The following is a 13,603-nucleotide window of genomic DNA, read 5'->3' as shown; positions in this document are numbered from 1 at the left end:
ACTCCTATCCTGTCCCCAACACAAAGTCATTTATTCTTGTCAATGTTTGCCTTAGTTTGTTTCCAGATTACAGAAGAAAGCAATGGCCTCCGCTCAGTGATTAATTATATGCACTGCATGCATTCTGCCAATATAAATCCACCAAGAGAAAGGCTGCGTTCTTGTGGCTGCCTCCTGAAGACACTCTATTCTTATCTCCTGAAGAACAGTGGGCAAGATTTATACCATGGAGCAGAGGAACCATAGTGGGAGAGTGAGTGAGTTTGTGTTGCTGGGCTTCCCAGCTCCTGTGCCCCTGCGGGCACTATTGTTTGCCCTTTCACTACTGGCCTATGTACTGGTGCTAACAGAGAACACACTCATCATTACAGCAATTAGGAACCATTCCACCCTCCACAAACCCATGTACTTCTTTCTGGGCAATATGTCCTTTCTGGAGATCTGGTATGTCACTGTCACTATTCCCAAGATGCTTGCTGGCTTTGTTGCATATAAACAGGGCCATAGACAGCTAATCTCCTTTGAGGGCTGCATGACACAACTCTACTTTTTCCTGGGCTTGGGCTGCACTGAGTGTGTCCTTCTTGCCGTTATGGCCTACGATCGCTATGTGGCCATCTGCCATCCTCTCCACTATCCTGTTATTGTCAGTGGCCGGTTGTGTGTGCAGATGGCAGTTGGCTCTTGGGCTGGAGGTTTTGGCATCTCCATGGTCAAAGTTTTTCTCATTTCTCGGCTCTCTTACTGTGGTCCCAACATCATCAATCACTTTTTCTGTGATGTCTCCCCATTGCTCAACCTCTCATGCACTGACATGTCCACAGCTGAGCTTACGGATTTTGTACTGGCCATTTTTATTCTGCTGGGGCCTCTCTCTGTCACTGGGGCCTCCTACATGGCCATTACTAGTGCTGTGATGCGCATTCCCTCTGCTGCAGGACGCCATAAAGCCTTTTCCACCTGTGCCTCTCATCTCACTGTTGTGATCATCTTCTATGCAGCCAGTATCTTCATCTATGCCCGGCCAAAGGCACTCTCAGCTTTTGACACCAATAAACTGGTTTCTGTACTCTATGCTGTCATTGTACCATTGCTCAATCCCATCATTTACTGCTTGCGCAACCAAGAGGTCAAGAGAGCCCTACGTTGCACTCTGCACCTGTACCCGGACCAGGATGCTAATCCCAGGAAAGCTAGCAGAGATGGGTAAAGGGGAGCTATGATGTCTGATAAAATGCTGTTAAACATGGGCTCGAGATCTTCTATGAAGTCCAGTGGAGTTCTTAGGGCATAAATTAGGGACTAAAGTTTCAAAGGCATCACCAAGGAACTAGTCCAGGAAGAGGAAGAGGGATGGATTACAAACTACAAACTGGATTTCTGCGGTACAAAGCCTTAAAATACAGGCTAGAGGTTGGTTCTGTATTATCTGCTTCATTGTAATTTACACAGACGCTGTTCCATTCAAGGAAGCACAGCATTCATTATGGGAAAGCAATAGGAGACTTCTTGATGGGATCTCTGCCAGCCACAGCCCACCAACTGTAGTCTATGAGGTAATAGAGGCCCACAATCACCCAGGAGGTCACTTTTCCAGTGTCAGTTACCAAGCAAGGAGATAAAAAACCAAGAATTTTTGTACTGTGAACCTATCACACTTCTTGAACCACAGGGGTGTATAAATAAACTTTTCTTCACCAATAATATATACAACTTTATTCATCTGGATAGAGAGACGGTTGTTAGAGGGTATGTCAGTATGATTTCCAGAAATTTAGCTTGCAAGACCAAGAACCCTGAAGATAATGAAAATTCTGTTTCCAGATGTGGGATCCAACTGTTGCTCTGTCTTTTTATAGTTGTCTGCTGCTTAATAAAATTTGCACAAGGCTACTAGCAAGGATATCAGGCATTATTTGCTTATCCATACTTACTAAAAATTTTAATATAATATACATAGCTTGTTTGTGCCAAAACAATGTAAGTATCTTGTTCCAGTAATTTAAAAAATGACTAGGCATAAAGTTTATCAAAAGTCTACCTTCCAACTGTCCCCACAGAGAAAGGTTCTGAAATGGGGTAGTGATCTGGGGTGGGAGAGTCCTTCTCTGGGCATTGCTATTGTATGAACTTCCCTTATAGGTTAACACCAGTTAATAGATAGTAAAAACATGATGTTGAATTTCTTCATTGTGCTGTTCTTTATTTTCCATGCTTTTTACAATAAAATGCACTACTTTTTTCAAGTTAAAAAAAAATACCCTAATTCTCAGTTCAAAAATGGAAACCAAACTTCCAGCATAGGAGCAGTGTTTAGCACAGTGTCCTTCATATATTCATCTCTCAATAAACAATGAATGAGTTTGAGTCTTTGTATACTATGGTGAGATTGATGCCCCTCTTGACTTGGACTGAATTTTAATAATCATATGACCCTCATGACTCATATTGAATTGGAGGTCATAAAGTCTCCTAACATTTTTCAAATGAAGTATTAATTATCAGATTAAGTATTCCCAATCCTCCTTTGGCATAACTGATTTTTTCCCATAAACCTAGATACAGGATTTTATTTTATCTTCATTCCATTTGATCCTATTTGTTTTAGACCAGCTACATAATCTGCCAATATTTCAAAATATTGCTTAGATAATACAACTCTTTTCTAATTCTCTTTTGCTAGGCCAGTGTCTGGAGAAGGCACCAATCTCTTGCATCAGTACAGTAGGTGCTAGATCCACATGAATAGGGGTGCTATTCAAAATAGCCAGAGGCAACTAAAATCTATAGGCAAGTGAGGATCAATGTAGGCGACTTCTATCCTCCAAATATCTAGTGGTTCCCACTGATGTTGAATATATGCCAAGTTTCTTGATCTGCCTTTCAAGTTTCTTCATGGCATAGTCTTAATAATCTTTTTGGTCTTTATTTTAACCTCTTGTCCATTACAAACCATGTACAAATGAATTTTAAACTGGGATTAACAATTTTTTACTTGAAATTAGTAATCCAGTATTTTTTTACTATTTGCTAATATATCACATTAACCAGAATCAGAAAACAAACACCTTTCTGGTTAAAGACATTTTAAAAATAACAATTGTTCTGAAAACTCTATTTCCCTTCATTAAGAACCCTTACAGTCACGAACAAGTAAAGACTGAGAAATATCAGATCAGAGGAGAATAAAGAGACAAGATACCTATGTGGAGTATGGTATATTGGATTGTATCTGAGATATTAAAAGAATATTAATGGAAATATTATAAAATATGAATAAAATGCTAAAATATGAATAGTTAACAATAATATATCAATTTTGGTTTCTTTTTTTGACAACTGTACATGGTAATGAAAGATGATTATATTATGGGAAACTGAAACTGAGTAATAGGTATTTGAGAACTCTTATTAGCATCTTTGCAAGTTTTCTGTAAATATAATATTAATCCAAAATAAAAGATGTTTATTTAAAAAAGAAACACATTTTTAGTCCTTTTATACCAAATAATTTTTTATTATGGACATTTTATTTTTTTCTTAATTTCAAAATATCAAGGGGGTACAAATGTGTTTGTTACGTGGCTAATAGAAGTTTGATTGTTTTCAGTGGCTTCCATAAAATAACAATATGCCATCCCTTCCTTTTTTGTTACAGTGATGGGTACAGCCAAAACTTTATTTTTATATGAAGACCTTTTTGGAATTTTTACCTGAAGTTCTAATTGTCATGACATTCATGCACTGATGTTGTTTTAATTTTGCTAATCGATAAGGGAGAGGTAAAATAAAATGTAATTGACACACAGTTACCGCTTTATACATTTAGCAACTCTAAAAAAATTATACCAGCTCTTTCAGATATCACCGCTTGGTGCTAGCAAGAACGTGTGGACAGCTATATGCATGAGGCAGAGAAGAGAGGGCCCATGGGTGAAGTATCTTCATTTTCTCTTAGAATCATTCCTCAGGGCAAGATTGCCTTCCCTGATTTTCATGTTCCATAGTCTGATTTTATAAAAGGCACTCTGGTCCCAGCCTTCCCAGAATTAGTGCCAACTCACAATATGCTTTTAGACAAAGAACACAGCTGGGTGATTGAAGTTAGTCACACATAGCCTTCAAATCCTCAAGGACTGGAGAAGGTTTTCTAAGATTTCTCATTTTTTTTAGGCCCTTGCTCCATCTCTCTCTAGCCACCTTTGGCTACTCACCAAGACACAAGTGCATCTCCTAGGCCTTCATGCTTGTAAAACTTCTAGCAGTCAATTCTAGATTTTACGGTTACTTGAAGCATAACTAGTAGCAGAGACTGAGAGATCAGTAGGCTGTGGACAACTTGATGGACAGAAGGGGCTGTCACTTTACCCTGTTCTTAGCACACAGTGCATACTTCCCAAATGTTCATTAAATGAATGAATGCTTCCTGGGGTCCAAGGCAGTGATGTGACCAGTAGTCACTGAGGAGGCCTGATTATTCTATCGCCTCAGCTTTTGCTGTCCATATTCTAAATTCTTTTCTGTGCTAGTCTCTCCACACTGACAGCCCTCCCATCTCATTCCTACTAATCAAATCATGGCTGTAGTTTATATTCCGGCACAAGTAATATATTACATTTGTGTGGTTATCACAAAGTAGTTTTAGAACTGTTTGTTAGAATTTTTTCATATTTTTTCATGTTATTTATCCATAGTTTTCTTCACCACCCCCTAGATTTACTGAGGTGTGATTGACAAATAAAAATTGTGTGTATTTAAGGTGTAAAACATGATTTTATATATGTTTACATTATGAAATCATTACCATAAGCAAGATAATTAACATATCAATAATTTTACATAGTTACTTTGTGTGTGTGGTTGCATAAGGATAGATGAGATCTGCTCACGTAGCAAAATTAAAGTATATAATACATTATTATTAACTGCCTTCACCATGCTATATGTTAGATCCTCACAAATTATTCATCTTAAACATGAAAGATTTTAGCCCTTTGACCAATATTTTCCATTCCCCACTGCCACCCCCAACCCCTGGCAACCACCATTCTACTCTCTGTTACTATGAGTTTGACTTTTATTAAGCTTCCACACATAAGCAAAATCAGTCAGTATTTGTATTTCTGTGTCTGGCTTATTTCACTTAGCATAAGTCCTCTAGGTTGATATATGTCATTGTAAATGAAAGAATTTCCTTCTTTTTTATTTCAAAATATTAAGGGGGTACAAATATTTTAGGTTACATGGATCACTTTTTTAATGCTTGAGTCCCAGCTATAGGTGTGCCTGTCACCTAAATAGTGTTCATTGTACCCATTAGGAAGGTTTTTTTCCCCTCCCCTGTTCCCTCCTCCCCTCTGGTTGTTTTCCACTGAGTTACTTCCCTCTGTCCATATATGTGTACATCAGTTAGTTCCTATTTAATAGTGAGTACATGTGGTGGTTGTTTTTTCATTGTCGAGATACTTTACTTAGAAGAATGGTCTCTAGGCCAGGCGCGGTGGCTCACGCCTGTAATCCTAGCACTCTGGGAGGCCGAGGTGGGTGGATCGCTCGAGGTCAGGAGTTCAAGACCAGCCTGAGCAAGAGTGAGACCCCGTCTCTACTAAAAATAGAAAGAAATTATCTGGCCAACTAAAATATATATAGAAAAAATTAGCCAGGCATGGTGGCGCGTGCCTGTAGTCCCAGCTACTCGGGAGGCTGAGGCAGTAGGATCGCTTGAGCCCAGGAGTTTGAGGTTGCTGTGAGCTAGGCTGACGCCATGGCACTCACTCTAGCCCGGGCAACAAAGTGAGACTCTGTCTCAAAAAAAAAAAAAAAAAAAAAAAAAAAAGAAGAATGGTCTCTAGTTCCATCCAGATTTTTGCAAAAAGTATTAATTCATCTTTTTTATGGCTGAGTATTACTCCATTGTATACGTGTACCACATTTTATTAATCTGCTTATGAACTGATAGGCACTTGGGTGAATTCCACATCTTTGCAATTGTGAATTGTGCTGCAATAAACATTCAAGTGCAGGTGTCTCTTTGATGAAAAGTCTTCTTTTCCTTTGGGTAAATACCCAATAGTGGGATTGCTGGATCAAATGGTAGGTCTACTTTTAAGCAAAGAATTTATGGCTAAGACCCCAATGGCAATCATGGCAACAACAAAAATTAATAAATGGGACTTGATTAAACTATCAACACTTATGTGCACATATTGAAGTAACATTCATCAGGGCCTGGGAAGTTGGGAGGGGGCAGGAGGGCATGAGTAAATTCACACCTAATGGGTTCAATGTGAACTGTTTGGGGATAGGAATGCTTGCAGCTCTGACTTGGGCAGTACAAAGGCAGTATATGTAACCTAAATGTATGTACGCCTGAAATATTTTGAAATAAAAAAATAAACAAAAATCTTCTGCACAGGTGAGGAAACAATCAACAGAGCAGATAGACAATCTGCAGAGTGAGAGAAAATATTCACAAGCTACACATCTGTTAAAGGGCTAATATCCAGAATTTACAAAGAACTCAAGCAAATCAGCAAGAAACAAACAAACAATCCTATTAAAAAGTGAGCAAAAGACATGAACAGAAGCTTCTCAAAAGAAGAAAGACAAATGGCTAACAAACATATGAAAAAATGCTCACCATCACTAATTATCAGGGAAATGCAAATTAAAACCACAATGAGATACCATGTTACCCCAGTTACATTGGCTTTTATTATAAAGTCCAAAAACAATAGATACTGGCATGGATGCAGATAGAAAGGAATGCTTATACTATGTTGGTGTGACTGAAAATTAGTACAAGCTCTATGGAAAACAGTATGAAGATTCCTCAAAGAACTGCCTTCTTTTTTAAGGGTGGATAATATTCAGCTGTATAGATATATCACATTTTCTGCATCTAGTCATCTGTTGATGTACACTTAGATTGTTTCCAATCTTTTAACTATTGTGAATAATGCTGCAATAAACATAGGAGTGCAAGTACATCTTTGACACAGTGATTTTATTTCCATTGGATATATACCCAGAAGTGGGAATCTTGAATCATATGATAGTTCTAGTTTTAATTTTTTGAACTTGCATACTGTTTTCTCTAATTATTGTATCATTTTACAGTCCCATGAACAGTGTACAAGAGTTCTGTTTACTCCACATTCTTGCCAATGCTTGTTTTGCTTTGATCTTTTTTAAAAATTTAATATGTAATAATCAGATTGATAAATGTGAAGTAATATTTCATTATGGTTTTGATTTGCATTTCCCTGATCACTAGTGATATTGACCATCTTTTATTTATCTGTTGGCCATTTCTATGTCTTCTTTGGAGAAATGTCTACTAAGATCCTTTGCCTATTTTTAAATCAGGTTATTTGTTTTTATGCTATTGAGTTGTTTGAGTTCCTTATATATTTTAAATATTAATGCCTTTATAGATATATGGTTTGTAAATATTATCTCTCATTCTGTAGGTTTCCTTTTCCTTTTGTTGATTATTTCCTTTGCCATGCAGAAATTTTTAGTTTGATATAGTCCTACATGTTTATTTTTGCTTTTGTTCCCTATGCTTTTGAGTCAAATCTAAAAAATCATTGCCAAGACCATGTCATGAGCTTTTCCTCTATTATCTTCTAGCAGTTTTATTACATCATGTCTTACCTTTAAGTCTTTAATTCATTTTGTGTTGATTTTTTTGTGTATGGTGTAAGATAAGGATCCAATTTCATTCCTCTGCATGAGGAGATTGCATTTTCCCAACCTAATTTATTAAAGAGGTAGTATCCTTTCTCCATTGTGTATTCTTGGCAACTTTATGGGAAAAGTTGTTGACTATATATGTGTGGGTTTATCTTTGGGCTCTTTATTTTGTTTCATTAGTCTATGTGTCTGTTCTCCTCTCAGTACCATATTATTTTGATTACTGTGGCTGTGTAATATCATTTGAAATCAGACAATGTGATGCCTCCAGCTTTTTTATTGTTCAATATTGCTTCAGTTGTTTGCATTCTTTGTGGTTCCTTATTTATTTGCATATTTTGTGGTTCCATATAAATATTAGAATTTTTTTTCTTTTATGTGAAAAATAGCAATGGAATTTTGACAGGGATTACATTGAACCTGTAGATTGCTTTGGGTAGTATGAACATTTTAACAATATTAATTCTTCCAATCTGTGAACACAGAGTAACTTTCCAATTTTTGTGTCTTTGATTTCTTTCATCAAAGTTTTATAGTTTTTAGTGCACTGATCATTTATCTCCTTGGTTATTTATTCCTATATAATATATATATTCCTTTATTCAACTTTGATACTATTTTAAATGGAATCATTTTCCAAATTCTCTTTCTGATAGTTTACTGTTAATATATAGAAACACAACTGATTTTTGTATGCTGATTTTTTATCCAGCAATTTTACTGAATTTGTGTTCTACCAGTCTTTTGGTGAGGTCCTTAGAGTTTTCTGTACATAAGATCAAGTTGTCTTCATACAGAGACATTTTACTTCTTTTTTCCAGTTAGGATGTCCTTTTTTTCTTGCCTAATTGCCCTGGCTAGGACTTTCAGTACTATGTTGAATGGAAGTGATACAAGTGAGCACCGTTTTCCTTTTCCTGATCTCAGAGAAAAGGCTTTCAACTTTTCACTACTGAGTATGATGTTAGTTGTGGGCTTGTCACATATAGCTTTTATTATGTTGAGTGCATTCCTCCCATATTTAATTTGTGAAGAGTTTTATCATATTTATTTCAATAGATTTAGGAGGTACAAATGCTTCTTTGTTACATTGATAGTTTGATCTCCTTTTTCCCCAATATTGATGCTTTTATTTCTTTCTCTTGCCCAATTGCTCTGACTAGGACTTTCAGTACTGTGTTGAATATAAGTGATGACAGTGGGCATCCTTGCCTTGTTCCAGTTCTTGTGGAAAATACTTTAGACTTTTCCACATTAGGTATTATGTTAGATGTGGGTTTGTCATATATAGCTTTTATTATTTTGAGGTATGTTTCTTCTATTCCTAGTTTTTTGAGAATTTTTATCATGAAGGGGTGCTGGATTTTATCAAATGCTTTTTCTTCGTCTATTGAGATGATCATGTGGTTTTTGCTTTTACTTCTGTTTATGTGATGAATTATATTTATTGATTTGTGTATATAGAACCATCTTTTCATCCCTGGGATAAAACCCACTTACTTTATGATCAATTATCTTTTTATTGTACTGTTGGATTCAGTTTGCTAGTATTTTGTTGAAGATTTTTGCAACTATGCTTATCATGGATGTTGGCCTGTAATTTTCTTTTATTGCAGTGCCCTTGTCTGGCTTTGGTATCAGGGTAATGCTGGCTTTGTAAAATGAGTTTGGAAGTAGTCTCACCTCTTCATTTTTTGGAAGAGTTTGAGAAGGATGATATTAACTATTCTCTAAAGGTTTGGTAGAATTCATCCATGAAGCCATCTGGTCTTGGGTATTTCTTTATTTGGATGTTTTTGATTATTGAGTCAATCTCTTTACTCATTATTGGTCTGTTCAGATTTTCTATTTACTCATGATTTGGTCTTGGTAGGTTGTATACTTCTAGGAATTTATTATTTTTCCAAGTTATCCAATTTGTTGGAGTATAATTGTTCATAATAGTCTTTTATGATCCTTTGTGCTTTTGTGGTATTAGTTGTAATGTCTCCTCTTTCATTTATGATTTATTTATTTAAGTATTCTCTTTTTATTTTATTGTAGTGAAAGGTCTGTCAATTTTATTTCTTGAAAAAAATTAATGCTATGTGTAATTGATCTTTCCTATTGTTTCTTAATCTCTATTTCATTTACTTCTGCTCTGATTTTTGTTATAGCCTTTCTTCTACTGATTTTAAGTTTGGTTTCTTCTTCTTTTTCTAATTCCTTGAGGTATAAAGTTGGTTATTTATCTGTGATCTTTCTTTTTTCTTCATACAGGTGCTCATTGCTATAAATGTCCCTCTTAGAACTGCTTTTGCTGTATCCTATACATTTTGGTATGCTGTGTTTCCATTTTTGCTTGTCTCAAGATATTTTTTATTTCCTTTTTGATTCTTTCATTGACCCATAAAATGTTCAGGAATGTGTTCATTAATGTCTACACATTTGTCAGTTTTCCAGTTTTCCTCATGTTATTGATTTCTAGTTTCATACTATTTTGGTCATCAAAGATGCTTGATTTTTTTTATTTTTGACAGAGTCTTGCTCTATCACCCCAGGTAGAGTGCAGTGGCATCATTATATCTCAGTGTAACCTCAAACTCATGGGCTCAAGTAATTCTCCTGCCTCCACCTCCTGAGTACCTGGGACTACAGATGTGTACCACCAAGCTCAGCTAATTTTTCTATTTTTAGTAGAGACGGGGTCTGGCTCTTGCTCAGGCTGGCCTCAAACTCCTGAGCTCAAGCCCATTTGCCCACCTCGGCCTCCCAGAGTGCTACTATTACAGATGTGAGCCACCACACTAAGCCTTGATATGGTTTTAGTCTTCTTAAATTTGTTAAGGCTTGTTTTGTGGCCAAACATATGATCTATCTTGGAGGATGTTCTGTGTGCACTGCAGAAGAATGTGTATTCATTTTGAGATTTATTGTACAACATAATAAATATATTTAATAATAGTATATTATATATTTCCAAATTGCTAAGAGGTTATTGAGGTTTTTTGCTCCACTGAGTTGCTACACCTTGATTTTTTTTTTTTTGGAGACAGGGTCTCACTTTGTTGCCCAAACTGGAGTGCAGTGGTGCAATCACAGCATCATAGCTCACTGTAACCTCAAAGTCCTGGGCTCAAGCAATCCTCCTGCCTCAGCCTGTAGATTAGCTAGGACTACAGGCACCTGTCACCACACCTGGATATTTAAAAAAAATTTTTTTTGTAGAGATGGGGGTCTCACTATGTTGCCCAGGCTAGTCTTGAATTCCTGGCTTCAAGTGATCTTCCTGCTTCAGCCTTTCAAAGTGCTGAGATTACAGGTGTGAGCCATTGTACCTGGCCATTACACATTTTGAGTAGACACCTGATTTCTCCCAGAACTATTTTCATTTCAGGATAGCTGTCTAATTGTTGTGAGGGTTAAAGGCTGGGATCTCCTACTCTGCCATCTTGCTGGTGTCACTCCCCATATAACTTTTGATCTTAATATCAATGATAGGATATTGACAAGGAAAATATTTTTATCCTATTTTATGGATGAATAAGTTAAGGAATAAAGACAATTTCATAAGGTCAATTGTTTAAAAAAAAAGTGAAACCTAAATTAAAAACCAAGTCCTCTAATCGGTGAAACAGAATCATTTACCACAATATTACTTGCAAACTATCTTCTTTCCATGAGTCTGGCATGACCCCTATTTGATGAAATCTTTTCAAGGTTCCTCAGTCAGAAAGAATTTCTCCCTCTTTGGAGTCTTCAGAGGATTTTTTTTTTTGCACTTCTTTTATGGCACATGTTGCATTCTGTATTAATTGTGCTGTATACTTCTTATTTTACTTACGACATTATAGGTTAACAGATGACAGAAATCAGGACCTACATATTTTTATCCCAGAGAATGTACAGAACAGTGCCCTATATGTAGTGAGAGATCAGTAAAAGCAGGAAGCATATTTTATACAAAGAATGAAAAGAATGAATGGTTCTATTTCCTTTAACACACTTCTCTAAACCGTTTCTTATCCTGGGTTCTGAGTAATTAGATATTACATCATTTTGTGTATAGGAGTAAGTGAAAAGGATCACACCATACCCATAGATGTAAATAAACATGGTCCAGGATTAAACAAGAATTTATATATGAATAAAGATTCAGCTTCCCAGGTCTCCTGGACATAGTCTTGGCAGTACTCACTATGTTTCCCTAGAGTCAGGACAGACTTAGTGTACGTTGGCCCCTGGGGCAGACACAGGAACGGGTAGGCAAGTGCTGAATACATTATCCTGTCCTTGCTCTTGTCTTTTTGCCTTAGAGCTGCCGTACCTACCAAGTAGGCTAAGCAAGGACCATACGTGGTTCTTTAGAGTATAAGAATCTGCAGACCAGTTTACTTTCTCATGATCAATGTAAATTTCTGAAGAATTTTCACTTCTCAGAGTAAGGACAGATGGACCATGATGAGTGGTTGGAGATACCAAAAGGAATTGACTGATTCCTGAAGAAAACTTCTGGAAAGATCATGAAGGACTTGGCAAAGTGGCTGCAAGTATCATTCTTAAACAGGAGAAAGAGTATTCTGTGGAATGAAATGGGAAAGGAAGATCCAGTACATCTTTACTCAAAGTTTGGGAAATGTGGAGAGGTCTGGATCTTGTAGGTAGTGTTGGACAAGAGCACAAAGAATACATTTCTTGTTATAGAAGAAGTCTGTAAGTGCTGATATTTTCCCTTAAGTACAAGCACATACAGAACTATAAAAGAAGTACTATAGCATAAATAAAGGATTTTTTTAAACCTAGGATATCACAGAAAGCCCATAGCTCAGAGCTTTTGGTTTTAAAACAAGGGCAATAAAATGAGATGATTCTGTATTCCTACATGTTTTAAACCATAGACCTCTGGAGTTTCGTTTGTTGCAAAAAGTGTAGGAAAATATAATGGAAATAGGGGTGTGCTTAAGTAATAAAAGCAATTCATCAAAGAGTCAATTAGGAAAAAGTCATGAGTGATCTATAACTCAAGAGGTTTTCACAGATGCTATAATCCTGTTCTCCAGCAAACTTGGTTTATTTTATTCCCCAGAATATAGCAAGAAAAGTGAGTAAAAGAGAGAGAATGAATGACTGTGTGTTTATAAATACATGTCAGTGAAAATGTGAGCATGTATAATTAAGTAAATATGTCTGAGTCTCATGTGACATAATAACAATACTTACAGAAAATAACTTTGGGTCAAGTCCTGTGTTAAGTGCCTTCCATGCATTATTACATTTAATTCTCACAACACAGTCCATTCAGGTAGGCATTATAATTTTTCCCATTTTATAGAAGAGGGTATGGAAGAACGTAATTGTTAAGTGATCTCTCAAGTATGACACAACTGCTGTGTGATGGAAACAAGACTGAAATATTGTCCTAACACTAAAGTCAGTGCTATTAAATTTTATGCAGAGGCAAATGTATTGTAAATTGTGTGGCTTATGATGGAATTGTGGATTATTACAAATATCCTAAAGAGTAGGGTCCTCTCCATTGGTGCTGCTTCCCACTGGGGCTGGATCATGAGTAATACTAGATCCTCTCTGCTCCCAGACCAGTTTCTTTTCCCCAAAAAATCGTTTTGTCAAAGGCATTGAGGAATGCCATTGAGGAGGCCCAGGAACTCCTTGTTAGTAAACTAAATACTATTACTATTAGTAAAGTGTAGATTAGAGGTTGAGAGTAAGGGACAATCTTTTCCTACCTAGCAAAAAGTGCTAAACTCTGCCAATGTGTGCTGCTATGGAAAAGAGACAGTGGTGCCAATAATATGTATTTCAGCACCTCCTCATTCACTCCCTTGCCATGGAACATTATTTAGAGGGTCACAAGAGAGGAGGCTAGAGAAGTAGGTGGGGATCAAAATATGAACTGCCTCCTATG

General features: G+C 36.5%; 1 protein-coding gene across 1 annotated transcript; it reads left to right on the top strand.

The window, feature by feature from the left end:
* The first annotated feature begins 226 nt into the window (after nt 1-226).
* Nucleotides 227-1,210, top strand: LOC138384178 (olfactory receptor 6A2). Its single transcript, XM_069469483.1, has one exon. The coding sequence runs from the start codon at nt 227-229 to the stop codon at nt 1,208-1,210; it is 984 nt and encodes a 327-aa protein (XP_069325584.1).
* Nucleotides 1,211-13,603: the final 12,393 nt, after the last annotated feature.

The sequence above is a fragment of the Eulemur rufifrons genome, chromosome 6, assembly GCF_041146395.1.
Source record: "Eulemur rufifrons isolate Redbay chromosome 6, OSU_ERuf_1, whole genome shotgun sequence".
NCBI classification, from domain to species: domain Eukaryota; kingdom Metazoa; phylum Chordata; class Mammalia; order Primates; family Lemuridae; genus Eulemur; species Eulemur rufifrons.
This window is presented reverse-complemented; position numbering and strand designations above follow the sequence as displayed.

Excerpts from the sequence above, each read along its gene's own strand:
- LOC138384178 (XM_069469483.1), top strand. The coding sequence starts at position 227 with ATGGAGCAGAGGAACCATAGTGGGAGAGTGAGTGAGTTTGTGTTGCTG.